The 17,301-nt window shown below is 33.0% G+C and overlaps 3 protein-coding genes and 1 long non-coding RNA gene across 4 annotated transcripts; 3 read left to right on the top strand and 1 right to left on the bottom strand.

The window, feature by feature from the left end:
* The first annotated feature begins 1,567 nt into the window (after positions 1–1,567).
* Positions 1,568–3,947, top strand: LOC25498548 (L-type lectin-domain containing receptor kinase IV.1). The gene has a single exon (XM_013593476.3). The coding sequence runs from the start codon at positions 1,711–1,713 to the stop codon at positions 3,718–3,720; it is 2,010 nt and encodes a 669-aa protein (XP_013448930.1). The 5' UTR covers positions 1,568–1,710; the 3' UTR covers positions 3,721–3,947.
* Positions 3,948–6,015: 2,068 nt separating this feature from the next.
* On the top strand, positions 6,016–8,316 carry LOC25498547 (L-type lectin-domain containing receptor kinase IV.1). Its single transcript, XM_013593475.3, has one exon. The coding sequence runs from the start codon at positions 6,030–6,032 to the stop codon at positions 8,034–8,036; it is 2,007 nt and encodes a 668-aa protein (XP_013448929.1). The 5' UTR covers positions 6,016–6,029; the 3' UTR covers positions 8,037–8,316.
* Positions 8,317–10,630: 2,314 nt separating this feature from the next.
* On the top strand, positions 10,631–12,820 carry LOC25498545 (L-type lectin-domain containing receptor kinase IV.1). The gene has a single exon (XM_013593472.3). It carries the CDS (start codon positions 10,682–10,684, stop codon positions 12,659–12,661), a length of 1,980 nt encoding a protein of 659 aa, XP_013448926.1. The 5' UTR covers positions 10,631–10,681; the 3' UTR covers positions 12,662–12,820.
* A 451-nt stretch (positions 12,821–13,271) lies between these two features.
* LOC120576916 (uncharacterized) lies at positions 13,272–16,675 on the bottom strand. The gene is made up of 3 exons (XR_005643013.1): positions 16,402–16,675; positions 16,113–16,275; positions 13,272–15,676 (listed from the first exon to the last, which is right to left on the bottom strand). It is a non-coding gene; the product is annotated as an uncharacterized lncRNA (long non-coding RNA).
* Positions 16,676–17,301: the final 626 nt, after the last annotated feature.

Genomic DNA, 17,301 nt, shown 5'->3' with positions numbered 1-17,301 from the left:
TTTTGAAAATTATAACTCATTCATACACTCAAATATCAAATAAAGTGTGCCAAGTCATCATTATTATTGTAGAATTAAAAAGTTGTGACTTTCTAGATTGTAGCATGCTTCGTGTATTCGACCACACTTTCAAAAACATGCATACACGTGATTTGAATCTTCAAACTTGAGTCGTATATTTGTTAAACTTGTTTGTTGGGGTCTTCTAATGATGAGAATATATGTCAAATTAAATTGATAGCTCTAGCAATGTCATCTTCTTCGAGTCTTCCCACGTCATCATCCATTATTTTCCATGCAGCCAAGCCCATGAATGACTCATTTAATTTTTTTAATAAAAAACATCTATTTAGTAAAAAAATAATTAGAACTCAAATATATTTTACTCATCCTCAAAAAAATAATTTGGGTTCGATTTCTAGAGCTACTTATCTAGGAGGTAGTTTAGTCCTTGTAAGAAACTAAATATCTCACAGCCTACTTAAGGATTATTCTCATAGGGCATAAGCCATGACGATAACTTGAGGCTCATACTTGAGATCAATGATTTTAATTACGGTAGCTTAGAAAGAAAAAAAAAACTTTAGGTGTAAATACTTTCATATCGGGATTTGGTGATTTTAAGATGGGAAAGTCACAATGACTTTGTATCAATGTCTCTCTTATATTACTTTTTCTCTCGTCTTTTTATTATTTTCCTTTCATCTTTCCCTCTCATAAAACACACAAAATTACATGAAAATTAATGTGACTTTTCCGCCTTAAAGTCGCTGAATCACAATCTAAATACACTCAATGTTTGGGATCGTATTTGAAAACAATAATATTACACCCGCTTTCTAAATAAGTATATTAAAATTGAAAGATAAATAAGAATTTTGTATAAAAAGAAAGACATTATAAGTCCAAATGCTTTCTAAATGGTACCCAAGGCCACTTTTTTAAAATAATAAAGACTATTTTCTAGGTTAATCAGAGATCATGCGTTCAAATCTATCCCTAAAAATGCACCGGTTCATAAAAAAAATGCTTTCTATATAGTACCAGTAGTTTTTAAAAATTTAAAAAGTCATAAACTAAGAAACAAGTTTATTAATCAAAGAGTCAATAAAAGTTTATTAATTGGACGTCTCTATTTTAATAAATAAATAAACTCATTAGTCACTTACATATAAATCACCTAATAAAAACAAATATATATAAATAAAAACAATAAGATGGGGATAATGATAAAAATTAATGAGATGAGATGGAAGTAAGCTATCAATAATAAGTGACAATGATATTTTCTCCTATTTACTTAGCCGCCAAGCAAATCATAGACTTAGATAACTAAAAATAGTGACCATTCCAATCCACACATTCAAGTATGAAATTAAAAGAATATAGATGACATTGATGTTTAATTTCACATATTCAATTTAGATCAAACACTTAACATGTAATGATGTAAACATTAAAGAATAATTAACCAAATAAGTAAAATAAAAATTTGACTTGTTCACTAAAGTTGGAAAATTTCTGTGGTTCACATGTGCATAAATTTTCTAATCATCCCTACTATAGGTTCCACCGTTCCTGGACATTTCTTAGTAGGCCCCTATATGACACTTCCAAATTATTTTTTTCACTTATGACAAATTCTTTGATATAATAAATAAACACTAAACAGAACTACAGAATCATTATTATTCACAAACTACTATAATCATGTTCCTCAAGCTTGCGTTCATGTTGTTTTTTCATGTTACATTGGTAGCAAGTAAAGATAACAGTTTCATCTATAATGGTTTCCAATCATCACATTTATATCTTGATGGTATTGCTAATTTAACCTCCAATGGCTTACTTAGACTCACCAATGATACCAAGCAAGAAAAAGCACATGCTTTCTATCCAAATCCTATAGTTTTCAAGAACACTTCTAATGGAAGTGTTTCTTCTTTCTCAACTACTTTTGTGTTTGCCATAAGACCTCAATATCCAACTCTTAGTGGCCATGGAATTGTTTTTGTTGTCTCTCCTACAAAAGGGCTACCAAATTCACTACAAAGTCAATACCTTGGTCTCTTTAACAAATCCAACAATGGAAATAGTAGCAACCATGTTTTTGGTGTTGAACTTGATACTATTATTAGTAGTGAGTTTAATGATATCAATGATAACCATGTTGGTATTGATATCAATGATTTGAAATCAGCTAAATCAACTCCTGCAGGATATTATGATGTTAATGGTCAACTCAAGAATTTGACCCTTTTCAGTGGCAATCCTATGCAGGTATGGATTGAATATGATGGTGAAAAGAAAAAGATTGATGTTACTTTAGCTCCAATTAATGTTGTTAAACCAAAACAACCTTTGTTGTCATTGACCAGAGATCTTTCTCCAATTTTAAACAATAGTATGTATGTTGGATTTTCATCAGCTACTGGTTCAGTTTTCACTTCTCATTATATTCTTGGTTGGAGTTTTAAGGTTAATGGTCAAGCTGAAAACCTTGTAATCTCTGAACTTCCTAAGCTACCAAGATTTGGTGAGAAAAAAGAGTCCATGTTTTTAACTGTTGGATTGCCTTTGGTTTTGCTAAGTTTGGTTTTCATGATAACCTTAGGGGTTATTTATTATATCAAAAGGAGAAAGAAGTTTGCTGAGTTGCTTGAAGATTGGGAGCATGAATATGGCCCTCATAGGTTTAAGTTCAAAGATTTGTACTTTGCCACAAAGGGTTTCAAGGAAAAGGGTCTATTAGGAGTTGGTGGATTTGGTAGAGTCTACAAAGGTGTGATGCCAGGTTCCAAACTTGAGGTTGCAGTGAAGAGGGTTTCACATGAATCAAGACAAGGGATGAGGGAATTCGTGTCGGAAATTGTTAGTATCGGTCGTCTTCGTCATAGGAATCTTGTTCCACTTCTCGGCTATTGCAGGCGAAAAGGTGAGTTGCTTCTGGTCTATGATTACATGCCTAATGGAAGTCTAGACAATTATCTATACAACCAACCAAGAGTGACCTTGAATTGGAGTCAAAGATTTCGAATCATCAAAGGTGTTGCTTTGGGTTTGTTTTATCTACACGAAGAATGGGAGCAGGTTGTGATTCATAGAGACATAAAGGCTAGCAATGTGTTATTAGATGGTGAATTGAATGGTAGATTAGGAGATTTTGGTCTTGCAAGGTTGTATGATCATGGTGCTGATCCTCACACAACTCATTTGGTTGGAACTGTAGGGTATCTAGCACCTGAACATACTAGAACAGGTAAGGCTACTAAATTTTCTGATGTGTTTTCTTTTGGTGCATTTCTTCTCGAGGTTGCTTGTGGTAGAAGGCCTATTGAAAATGTAGCGGAAAATGAATGCGTAATTTTGGTTGATTGTGTCTTTGAGTGTTGGAAAAGGGGTAATATTCTTGAGGCAAAAGATGTAAATTTGGGGACAAACTATGTGTCTGAAGAGGTTGAATTGGTGTTGAAACTTGGTTTGTTGTGTTCACATTCAGAACCTTTGGCTAGACCAGGTATGAGACAAGTTGTACAGTATTTGGAAAGGGATATACCTTTACCAGATTTGTCTTTGCTTAGTTTATCTTCTTCTGGTTTAACTTTTGGGTACCAAGAATTTTTTGAGGACTTTCCTTTGTCTTATCCTTCTTCTATGGGCAACACAATGTCACACACCTCTGTGTCTATTGCTGATTCACTTCTCTCTGGTGGTCGTTAGATTTTGGTAAAATGGATTAAGGAGAGTTTGTTAAATCAAATGTAAAATCATATTTGAGTTAATAGTGTAACAAATACATGAAATCGTGTTTTTATGTATCCAAAATAGTACCAGTTACATGTCATTATATGCCTTAGAAATGTTATTACAATGGATACCATAGTATAAGCCAGCATGGCAGCATAACATTTTAGCTACAAGCAACACTGAACTAATTTTGCACAACATTAGTTTATTTTTATCATTTATCACTAGTTCAACTTCAACCTGAACTAGCAGCAGAAGATGGCTCAATTTATAGAATCCTCCAAATACGAGCATCGATAACAAGACATATATTTGCTTCTGTATTTTCTAGAATATCATCGAAATACAGCTTAGATATCCACCTGTAATATTGAGCAACTAATCAATGTTAATATACAGGGCTTGGCAGGATTAAGTTATCAGCATGCGTAGAATGAGCCTTAAATATTAAAATTGAACAACACATCATAATTATAATCACTGTCATGGACAATGTCGACATTACCAAAATTTGAACAGACGACCTCCAACTTCTTAACCCTTAGCTCAAACCAATCGAGGTACTCAACCCTCGACCAACAAATTTAAATTTTCCATTCATCAGATAGCAACAACATATGAACTAATGTAGCCATCAAGAATCTTTAGGTAAGCACCACCTAGCATAGACACATCAAATAACATAAAACGAAAGAGCGAATAACCTATTTCAGTCTTATAATAGTATTGGTCACGACATCATGCAATCTAGCCCCTAAAATTAACATATTCTAAAATGATCATTGAAATTGAAAATTTTCAATCACTTTAGTATCTTCAAGACAATTTCAAGGACTATATTGACCGACCCAAAAGGACTAACATTAAAAATTTCAACCCCTGTAATTTATAGACTTAAATGGTGATTCAGTCTAAATCAAATATAACATTTATTGAGCCATATCTGAAATGCACTTGATTCTAAAGAATGCCTCAGTGCATGTAAAACAATTGAAACACCTATAGTAGGAAAACCCACACCCCACTTAAGCCTTTCTTCTATAGTTGCTATAATTGTTACCAGTTGATGAACACACCATTCATGAAACAGAAGTTTTACTCGATTTAAACAAACCATTTTATCCCAACATTCATTGTGACATCCAGAATTATCACCCGTGAATGACACAATAAACCAATCATTGATTGTAGAGGATCAAAGAGTCCATCATACCTATAGCAAGAGCCAATATGTCACTTCTCTTTACAGACAGTGCAGCACCTAAAAAAGAAAGTTAGGTTTTAAAATTAGTCCATTACATGGTTTTTAACCCTGAATTAAATAAATTAAATAAACAGCAGAGAAAAAGTTGAGATGGCTCCATTGTAGAAAAAATGGTAAGCTCATTTTAGGTCGTGTGGGCATATGTGAAAAACAGAAGCTATGATAAAGTGGTGGACAAGAAATGAAGAAGAACCAGAAAATTGAAAAGACAGTAAAGTTTTTGGAGAACAAAGTTATGTTATTAAGTTACTTTTTAAGGTTACTCTGAACCTCTAAATTCCTTAAAAATTCTCTGATTTAGAGTAGAAAGATTGCTCGACAAATATGTCAAAAACTGAATTTTATAGTTGTCAATCCTGAGTAAATTGCCTCGTGATTTACCTCCATCTCCCTGCAACTTGCCAGCACATATGACCAATGAAACAGGCTGACTTTAATTGGCCTACGATTTTTCCATGAAGAAAAATATGAAATTTTGATTCAAAACCAACGGTATCTTTATGCATCCTCCACCACTTATTCATTCATCATTTTCTTAGCAGCCAAGCAAATCATAGATAATCAATAGTAATCGGTCAAATCCACACATTCAAGTGTGAACTTAAAAAAAAAAACTATGCTTATTTGAAGAAATTAGACGACATTGATGTTTTAATTTCACATATTCAATTTAGCATCAAACACTCAATACGTAAACATTGAAAATGTGCAGTTGGGAAAAAAATTGGTAGTTCAAATGTGCACAACTATTCAAATGGTCCCAAATGAGTTCATTTTTACTAAACTAAATGAGACATTTCTTAGTAGGACCCAAATGAGATACGCGATTTTAGTAACCATTTGATGTTTCTTTTGGTGATAATTCATAGCTAAGTTAGGTTCCAAGACATTTCTTAGTAGGACCCAAATTAGACTTGCAATTTTTTCTTCACCTAGGACAAAATCTTATACATAATAAATAATAAATAATAAACACTGAACAGAACTGTATAAGCATTATTATTCACAAACTATAATCATGTTCCTCAGGCTTGTGTTTATGTTGTTTTTTCTTGTTACATTGGTACCAAGTGAAGACAAAAGTTTCATCTATAATGATTTCCAATCATCTCATTTGTATCTTGATGGTATTGCTAATTTAACCTCCAATGGCTTACTAAGACTCACCAATGACACCAAACAAGAAAAAGCACATGCTTTCTATCCAAACCCTATAGTTTTGAAGAACACTTCCAATGGAAGTGTTTCTTCATTCTCAACTACTTTTGTATTTGCCATAAGACATCAAGGTCCAACTTATAGTGGCCATGGAATTGTTTTTGTTCTTTCTCCTACAAAAGGGCTACCAAATTCACTCCAAGGTTCATACCTTGGTCTCTTTGACGATTCCAACAATGGAAATCCTAGCAACCACGTTTTTGGTGTTGAACTTGATACTATTGAAAATCGTGAGTTTGATGATATCAATGATAACCATGTTGGTATTGATATCAATGATTTGAAATCAGCTAATTCAACTCCTGCAGGATATTATGATGGTAATGGTCAATTCAAGAATATAAGCCTTATCAGTGGCTATCCTATGCAGGTATGGATTGAATATGATGGTGAAAAGAAAAAGATTGATGTTACTTTAGCTCCAATTAATGTTGTTAAACCAAAACAACCTTTGTTATCATTGACCAAAGATCTTTCTCCAATTCTTAACAATAGTATGTATGTTGGATTTTCATCAGCTACTGGTTCATTTCTAACTTCTCATTATATTCTTGGTTGGAGTTTTAAGATTAATGGTCAAGCTCAAAACCTTGTAATCTCTGAACTTCCTGAGTTACCAGTATTAGCTGAGAAAACGAAATCAAATTTTTTAACTGTTGGGTTGCCTTTAATTTTGATAAGTTTGATATTCATGATAACTTTAGGGGTTATGTATTATATCAGACGGAAGAAGTTTGCTGAGATTCTTGAAGATTGGGAACAAGAATATGGCCCACATAGATTTAAGTTCAAAGATTTGTACTTTGCCACAAAGGGTTTCAGGGAAAAGGGGCTACTGGGAGTTGGTGGATTTGGTAGAGTCTACAAAGGTGTGTTACCAAGTTCCAAACTTGAGGTTGCTGTGAAAAGGGTGTCTCACGAATCAAGACAAGGGATGAGGGAATTTGTGTCGGAAATTGTTAGTATCGGTCGTCTTCGGCAGAGGAATCTTGTTCAACTTCATGGCTATTGCAGGCGAAAAAGCGAGTTACTTTTGGTTTATGATTACATGCCGAATGGAAGTTTAGACAAATATTTATACAACCAACCAAAAGTGAGGTTGAATTGGAGTCAAAGATTTAGAATCATCAAAGGTGTTGCTTCAGGCGTGGTTTATCTTCATGAAGAATGGGAGAAAGTTGTAATTCATAGAGACATAAAAGCTAGTAATGTGTTGTTAGATTCTGAATTTAATGCTAGATTGGGAGATTTTGGTCTTTCAAGGTTGTATGACCATGGTGCAGATCATCACACGACTCATTTGGCTGGAACTATTGGTTATCTTGCTCCGGAACATATTAGAACAGGTAAGGCTACTAAATTTTCTGATGTGTTTTCTTTTGGTGCATTTCTTCTTGAGGTTGCTTGTGGTAGAAGGCCTATTTCTAATGTTGGGGAAAATGAAAGTGTAATTTTGGTTGATTGTGTATTTGAGTGTTGGAAAAGAGGTGATATTCTTGAGGCAAAAGATGTAAATTTGGGGACAAACTTTGTGTCTGAAGAGGTGGAGTTGGTGTTGAAACTTGGATTGTTGTGTTCACATTCAGAACCTTTGGCTAGACCATGTATGAGACAAGTTGTGCAGTATTTGGAGAGGGATATACCTTTGCCAGATTTGTCTTTGCTTAGTTTATCTTCTTCTGGATTAACTTTTGGGTACCAAGAATTTTTTGAGGACTTTCCTTTGTCTTATCCTTCCTCTATGGGCAACACAATGTCACAGACTTCTGTGTCTATTGCCGACTCAATTCTCTCTGGTTGTCGTTAGATTTTGGTAAAATGGATTAAGGAGAGTTTGTTAAATCAAATGTAAAATCATATTTGAGTTAATAGTGTAATAGATACACGAGTTTTATGTAGTGTTTATGTTTTAATGTAGTCTCTTTCTCCTAATAGGTAGGTACGTGAGTTTTAATTTATATTCATAGATGTAGCCCATGGTAAATATTATGCAGTCATTTGATACATGTAATAGATCCCACGAACGCTACTGAGAGATAGTAGATGATGATATAACTCTATACCAAAGATTATATATCCAACATAAATATTTTATGCTTTATGTAAATAAATTTTCAAAGAAATAAAAAAAAGTTACACAAAATTACAGACATTCATAATTAACAACCTAGTATAGAAAAACAGAACAATGGGGGATTGAGTTGCTGCAGAGCAAGAATGTAGGGTTAAAGAAAAAGACAAGTTGCAAAGAGAAGTATGAACAAATGAGTATACAAAGGATTAAGAAGAAGAAGAATGTGTGTGGTTGAGGCTGAGTAGTCGAAAATGCTAACAACCAGTGGGGGTGCCAAAAAATGTCAATACGAGCCGGAAATACCATAACTGACCAGTGACTATATAACCAGTGTTGAATGTTGCAGCATAGCGGTTTGTTCAAATTCTACTATGGTACGGTACTATAGTGCTTCTATAGCCATTATTAATGACAACATTTTGTACAAAAGGGCTTTATTACGGAACAATAGCAATTTGGTCAAATTCTTCTATTCGGCAGCACTATAGCGCCTCTAAATTTGACAGCACTGGCTATATAACACTCTGCAAACTGAAATCTGTAAACCGGCCACAATGCACTGGTATAAAACACTGATTTATGTGTACATATACATAATACATGGACATTATGTGATTAACTAGATTTTGACCTGCGCGTTGCGTAGCTGCTTTGAATTATTTTTACATTTGCAGAAAGGTATTTAGTTGATTGGAATAGATGGATTTTTAGGCATTTTATTTAATTTACTTTGCTTATAAATTTTTTATTGTTAAATCACACTTCAACATATTAATTCACGAGTTTTTATTTGAATTTTCCTTTGCAGTCGGCTTTTCTATACAAATCATCCATTCTAAAGAAACATCCAATATATGTGGCATAACTGGTACTGTGGTAGATATTTGAGTCTCTTAAACATTTGTTTTAGGGTACCTGGACTATGTGTATAAAAAATAGCTCATTCGTTGATTATTGGATCTCAGTTACCCCGTGGGATTCGTCAAGGATTTGCGCAAAGGTTACTCCTTGATTTAAAAAAATAAAAAAATACTGTAAGGAAAGGAAATCAAGTTATCTCCATTTCAAAGATATATACTAGATGCAAAAATCTTCTTATCCTAGCCAACCTTGATGATCACATCATCAAAATCATGATTTGTGAATTGTGCAGCAGATGTAGAAAGAAACAATCTATATCTGAATAATTAAAATTGATAAAAAGATCAAATAGACAAAGTATAAGAAAAACTAATTAAATAGAAAGAATGCTAAAAATTTGGTTAAATGCATTGGCAGTTTGTGACGTACATCGTTGGAAATGCAGATTTTAGTAGGGTTCACTGTCACTCTCTCCTTGCGGGAACTGCTTGTCATGGTCTCTTTACGCATATGTAGGTTCTCAGTCATATCTACACAACAAAAGACAATAAAAATATCAATGAAAAACTCATTCAAGCATTTCATCAAACGCTTGTAGTACAAAATATACAACATTTATTCATTGTGTTATTTCAACTTTTAAACTACAACATTGAACTTAAATTTAGTTTAAACAACATTTATAGTCAAAACATGCATATATAGGATCACAGACTACCCAAAATATCAATAATTTATCCAATCATAAACACTAACATTTCCACCAAATTTTGAAGGAAAAAAAATTATATAAAACTAACAATGTGAATAGAAGAGATTATTAACACTTACTTGTAGAATAGTTGATAACTTTTGATTTTGATGAAAGAAATTGGATGAGATTCATTTGAGTGAGATTGGAGTTTTGTGTTTCAAACAAAAGTGATAACTATTTTTGCTTTTATAAAATAAATCCAGAACACGTGTTGTTACTGTTCTAGAATAAGTCTCGAACGCAACTGCAGTTGAACACAATTGTGGTTGCAAAAAGACCGAACGACAATTAACTGCTGCTGGGTAGCGACGATAATTCATTGCTGTTGGGGGTATTAATGAAATTTTAAGGTGCAAGAGAACAATTTTTCAAGCTTAAAGAGCGATTTTCAAATTGTTTACCTAATTCGGCCCAAAATGACCTATGTTAGAGGAAGAAAGAATCTTTCCAACTCAACTCTTAACTTCCAAGTTTCCTAAAAATTATCTCCTTTAAAAACTGCCCCAGTCATTTTAGTCAAAACCAACATTATCTTTATCCATCCTTCCACCACTTAAATTGACTCAAATGAGATACGCAATTTTAGTAACCATTTGATTTGATGTTTCTTTTGGTGATAATACGTAGCTAAGTTAGGTAAAGGGACACTTATTAGTAGGTCCCAAATGAGACTAGCAATAGGACAAAATATTATAAATAAAAAATAATAAATAAGAAACAATGAACCGAACTGTATAAGCATTATTATTCACAACCTATAATCATGTTCCTCAGACATGTGTTCATGTTGTTTTTTCATGTTACATTGGTTGCAAGTGAAGACAACAGTTTCATATATAATGGATTCCAATCATCACATTTATATCTTGATGGTATTGCTGAGTTAACTACAAATGGCTTACTAAAACTCACCAATGATACAGAAAGAGACAAAGGACATGGTTTCTATCCAAATCCAATAGTTTTCAAAAACACTTCCAGTGAAAGCGTGTCTTCTTTCTCAACTACTTTTTTATTTGCCATAATACCTCAATATGCAAATATTGGTGGCCATGGAATTGTTTTTGTTATTTCTCCAACAAAAGGGCTACCAGATTCACTACCAAGTCAATACCTTGGTCTCTTTAACGATTCCAACAGTGGAAACAGTAGCAACCATGTTTTTGGTGTTGAGCTTGACACTCGTCAAAATTTTGAGTTTGATGATATCAACGATAACCATGTTGGAATTGATATCAATGATTTGAAATCAGCTGATTCAACTCCTGCAGGATATTATGATGGTTATGGTCAATTCAAGGATTTATCCCTTTCCAGTGGATACCCTATGCAGGTATGGATTGAATATGATGGAGTGAAGAAAAAGATTGATGTTACTTTAGCACCAATGAGTGTTGGTGCTAGTAATAAACCAACACAACCTTTGTTATCATTGACCAAAGATCTTTCTTCAATTCTCAACAATAGAATGTATGTTGGATTCTCATCTTCAACAGGGTTAATGGTAGCTTCTCAGTATATTCTTGGTTGGAGTTTTAAGGTTAATGGTCAAGCTCAAAACCTTGAAATCTCTGAACTTCCTAAACTACCTGCAGAGAAAAAAAAGTCGAAATTTTTAACTGTTGGATTGCCATTGATTTTCCTAAGTTTGGTATTCATGATAACTTTAGGGGTTATGTATTATGTCAAATTGAAGAAGTTTGATGAGGTTCTTGAAGATTGGGAACATGAATATGGCCCACGTAGATTTAAGTTCAAAGATCTATACTCAGCCACAAAGGGTTTCAGGGAAAAGGGGCTATTGGGAGTTGGTGGATTTGGTAGAGTCTACAAAGGTGTGATACAAAGTTCCAAACTTGAGGTTGCTGTGAAAAGGGTGTCTCATGAATCAAGACAAGGGATGAGGGAATTTGTGTCGGAAATTGTTAGTATCGGTCGTCTTCGGCACAGGAATCTTGTTCAACTTCATGGCTATTGCAGGCGAAAAAGCGAGTTACTTTTGGTTTATGATTACATGCCGAATGGAAGTTTAGACAACTATCTATATAACCAACCAAAAGTGAGGTTGAATTGGAGTCAAAGATTTAGAATCATCAAAGGTGTTGCTTCAGGTGTGGTTTATCTTCATGAAGAATGGGAGAAAGTTGTTATTCATAGAGACATAAAGGCTAGTAATGTGTTGTTAGATTCTGGATTTAATGCTAGATTGGGAGATTTTGGTCTTTCAAGGTTGCATGATCATGGTGCTGATCCTCACACAACTCATTTGGCTGGAACTATTGGTTATCTTGCTCCTGAACATATTAGAAGAGGTAAGGCTACTAAATTTTCTGATGTGTTTTCTTTTGGTGCATTTCTTCTTGAGGTTGTTTGTGGTAGGAGGCCTATAGGTCGTGTAGGAGACAATGAGAGTCTAATTCTAGTTGATTCTGTGTTTGAATGTTGGCAAAGAGGTGAGATTCTTGAGGCAAAAGATGTTCATTTAGGAACAAATTATGTGTCTGAAGAGGTGGAATTGGTGTTGAAACTTGGCTTGTTGTGTTCACATTCAGAGCCTTTGGCTAGACCAAGTATGAGACAAGTTGTACAGTATTTGGAGAGGGATACACCTTTGCCAGATTTTTCTTCGCTTAGTTTATCTTCTTCTGGTTTAACTTTTGGGTACCAATTATTTGTTGAGGACAGGAGAATGCCATATACTTCAGCGTTAATTGCTGAATCTGTTCTCTCGGGTGGTCGTTGATTTCAAAAGACACGTCTAATTGATGCTTAATTGGTGCATTTTGATTTTGTAATGTATTAAATTTTGGTAAAAAGGATTAAAGAGAGTTTGTTATCTAAAAAGTGAAATCATGTTTGAGTAAATGGTTTAATAGTTACATAAAATCATTTTCTCATTAAACTTTTTTTGTTTTGATTTTGTATATACTTCATTGCGTCCAAGTTTGTATCTATTTTGAGTAAACGAGAGACTACAATTATTGTTCAGTAATATCACAGAGATTCAAAGGGTAAACTAAGAAATAACCTGCAAAACCTCAAATGCAATAAGGCAACCACTAAATAACTTCAGAAATTATATTTGTTCTAAAGACTCAAACAAGCTCTTCATCTTTTCTCCTTTACTCGTTCGATTTTCTTCAACACTTCAGTAGTTCTGCATATGCACATATAAGATTAAGTTAACGGGATGTATAGAATGAGCCCTAAAATTGAACACATCATAATCACTATCATGGACGACTTCATACTTTACCAACGAATGCTGTGATAAATTTCAATTTTCCATTCATCTCCCTGAAATTAAAAGAATTTCAACCAAATTACTCATACTTCTAAAATGATCCCTGAAATTAAAAAAATTTCAGCCAAATTAGTTTGTTTGAAACAATTTGAGAGTAAATTGACCAAAGCCCTAGGTAAAGAATACCTTTACCATTCTTGTAGACAATAAGAACAATCTCTAATTTCTATCCATTTTTCAAGTCACTAAAACCTAAATTGAGATCTAAGGAGAAAACTAGAAAAAGAGTTTGATATTTACTCTAATGAGATCTCATGATGTTTTCCAACATAAGAATATCATGCAAAACACTCAACCCTCACCCTATTAGTTCCTTAACTCCTTTAGAGTAGAAAGATTGCAAAACAACCAGGTCTAAAATTGTATTTTATAGCTGTCAATCACGAGTAAATTACCCGGTGATTTGCCTCCATCTCCCTGCAATTTGCCAACACATGTGACCGATGGAACATGTGGCTCGAAATTTCACCATGATTTTTGCATGAAGAAAAATTTTCCCTCCATCCTTTTTTAGAAGAACACTTTACAAAAATCACGGGTACTAAAAAAAGTCTTTCGAGTAATAAATTTGTCTGAAATGTGTGTTACTATTTCTAAATTACCCTTTTTATAAAAGTGCATTCAAAGTTAATTTTCATATTCTTAGATAAATTGATAGTATATTGGAAAAAAAAGAGCAATAAATGTATTTAGTAATTTGTAGAGGAGTCTTATATTTAGAGACGGAGTGAGTATGAAATTGAGTCAAACCAACATATATCTTTTTATCTTTCCACCACATATTCATTCATCATTTGATTTGAAGCATAATCAATAATCAATAGTAACTGGTCAAGTCCACACATTCAGGATTAAAAAAAAACACTACTTATTCTAAGAAATTAGAACACATTGATAATTAAATTTCACATATTCAATTTAGCATCAAACACTTAATATGTAAATGTTAAAAAAACATTCACCCACTACTACTGTTGGAAAAAAAATAAAAAAAAATTGTGATTCAAATGTATAACACATTCTCTTCACTAAACTAAATGAGACATTTCTTAGTAGGACCCAGATGATAAGGCAATTTTAGTAACCATGTGATGTTTCTTTTAGTAATAATTCGTAGCTAGGTTCTAGGAAATTTCTTAGTAGGACCCGAATTAGACATGCAATTTTTCCTTCACTTAGCACAAAATCTTATAAATAATAAACACCGAACACTCGAACAGAACTACAGAAGCATGATTCATTCTCAAACTATAATCATGTTCCTCAGACTTGTGTTCATGTTGCTTTATCTATAAATAAAGTGGATTCCAATCATCACATTTATATCTTGATGGCAATGCTTTCTATCCAAATCCTATAGTTTTCAAAAACACTCAGTGAAAGTGTGTCTTCTTTCTCAACTAATTCTTTATTTGCTATAAAATCTTAATATCCAACTCATAGTGGCCATGGAATTGTTTTTGTTATTTCACCTACAAAAGGGCTACCAAATTCACTACAATATTAATACCTTGGTCTCTAACAATTCCAACAATGGAAACAGTAGCAGCCATGTTTTTGGTATTGAGCTTGACACTGATCAAAATTTTGAGTTTGATGAAATCAATGATAACCATATTGGTATTGATATCAATGATTTGAAATCAGCTAATTCAACTCCTGCAGGATATTATGATGATTATGGATTCAGGAATTTATCCCTTTCCAGTGGATATGCAGGTATGGATATTATGATGTTACTTTAGCTCCAATTAGTGTTGGTTTTAGTGATAAACCAACACAACCTTTGTTATCATTGACCAAAGATCTTTCTCCAATACTCAACAATAGAATGTATGTTGGATTCTCATCTTCAACAGGGTTAATTGTAGCTTCTCATTATATTCTTGGTTGGAGTTTTAAGGTTAATAGCCAAGCTCAAAACCTTGAAATCTCTGAACTTCCTGAGCCAAGAATATTTGCTCCTGAGCTAAGTATATTTGATGAGAAAAAAAAAAGTCTAAATTTTTAACTGTTGGGTTGCCTTTGATTTTGCTTAGTTCGCTATTCATGATAACTTTAGGGTTATATATTATATCAAACGGAAGATGTTTGCTGAGATTCTTGAAGATTGGGAACATGAATATGGCCCTCATAGATTTAAGTTCAAAGATCTATACTTTGCTACAAAGGGTTTCATGGAAAAGGGGCTATTGGAAGTTGGTGGATTTGGTAGAGTTCTGATTTTGCATATACTTTACTTTGTCCAAGTTTTATCTATTGAGTAGATCTATCTAAGAGACTACAGTTATTATTCAGCAATATCAAAGAGATTCAAAGGGTAAACAAAGAAATAACCTGCAAACCTTCAAATGCGATAAGGCAACCACTAAATAACTTCAAAAATCCTATTTGTGCTAAGCTCTTTATTTTTTCTCCTGCACTGGTTCTATTTTCGTGGACACTTCAGTAATTCTGCATATGCCCATATAAGTTATCAGGATGCATAGAAATAGAATGAGCCCTAAAATTGAACAGATCATAATCACCATCATGGACAACTTCATATGATACCAACAAATGCAGTGATGACTTTCAAATAGCTAATCACCGATTATTGAACACAACATTCATGAAAGAGAAGTTCTACTTGATTTAAGAATTAATCGTTTTATTCCTAAGTTCAATGCGAAATGCATAATTATGACTCATCAATAACGCAACCATTTAATCATAGATTATAAAGGATCAAAGAATCCATCTTATCGCCTACAAGAGCCAGTATTTCACTTTTATCTACCGTTGGTGCAGCAAAAATTATTTTTCTGTATATATATATTCAGTGTGTACATACCTATTGATGTAGATAACATACAGACATAATGGAAACAAGGGGGACAATAATATTTACCTTCAGACTCACTTTGCATCGGTGGAGAGTTCAAAATATCACATACGTGAACGAAGATTTTCAATTTAAAGGATCATTTTGAAATTTAAACAAATTTGTTGGGAGATACTCACACGGCAGTGGCATCGTCTAATACGGAAATAACAGTTCATCCACCTAATTCCTGGATAAGCACACAATTGCAAAATAATAGAGTAAAATTTCATTGAGTCAAATTATCAAACACCTCACACGCAACACAATAATAAGTTGCCAGAGGAAAAAAGGAAGAAGAGTAAGAGAGACTCACATAAAGCTGCGATTGGAACATCAATGCTGCCACATTCAAGGTGTTGCCGAATTCGATGAAGATTAGATAAATAGATGAAATCTTCTCAGCAAACTACCATGAATGTAGAAAATATCATTCATATTTGGAAGCCAGCCTAAGATGAAGATTCTGAGAATAAGTGTTGAATTGGGCGATTGATGATGATGGTGAAGAATTGATGATGAACGGAATAGAGAAAGAAAGTTAACAGCATGGGAAATAAGAAAAATAAGAAAAATAATGAAGATAGAGAATAAAAAGATAATGCGAGTATGAGAAAGAAAATTTATCATTTTTCATAAATAAAATGTTGAAGTACATATTAAAATAAGTGCATGCAACATTTTTTAAGAAATGTTACCATAAGACGTTGCAAAAGTGTAGGAAGAGAACTCCATAGTGGACCAAACAAATCCACCTCACCTAAATTTCATGTTGTAGATCGTAAATATTTACTCATAGGTTTAAATAGGTCATTGATTCATGTACTTTCTTCTTATTTTGATATTGGTCTTTATATTTTTTTGGTTTGATATTGTTCCTTACGCTTTGTAAAAGTTTTGTTTTTTGTCTTTCTGATAAGTCCAAGTTAAAAAAACAAATCAATTTTTTTGGTTGATTAAAAAAGTAAAATTCAATTTTGAAATAATAATATTTTAAAATGAAATTCAGAAAGGAATTTTAATTTTATATCATATATATCTTATATAAAAATTTAAATAAATTTACTTCTGCTTCCTTGACAAAATAATCATGATGATCTCATTCAAAAATAAATAGTAGTAAAGTTTAAATATCAATTTCTTAAACTATTTATTCAAAATAAATATAATTTAGGATACGTTGAATTAAGAAATAACTTTAAGGTAAGTTACTCAA

The sequence above is a fragment of the Medicago truncatula genome, chromosome 7 (assembly GCF_003473485.1).
Source record: "Medicago truncatula cultivar Jemalong A17 chromosome 7, MtrunA17r5.0-ANR, whole genome shotgun sequence".
Classification (NCBI taxonomy): domain Eukaryota; kingdom Viridiplantae; phylum Streptophyta; class Magnoliopsida; order Fabales; family Fabaceae; genus Medicago; species Medicago truncatula.
This window is presented reverse-complemented; position numbering and strand designations above follow the sequence as displayed.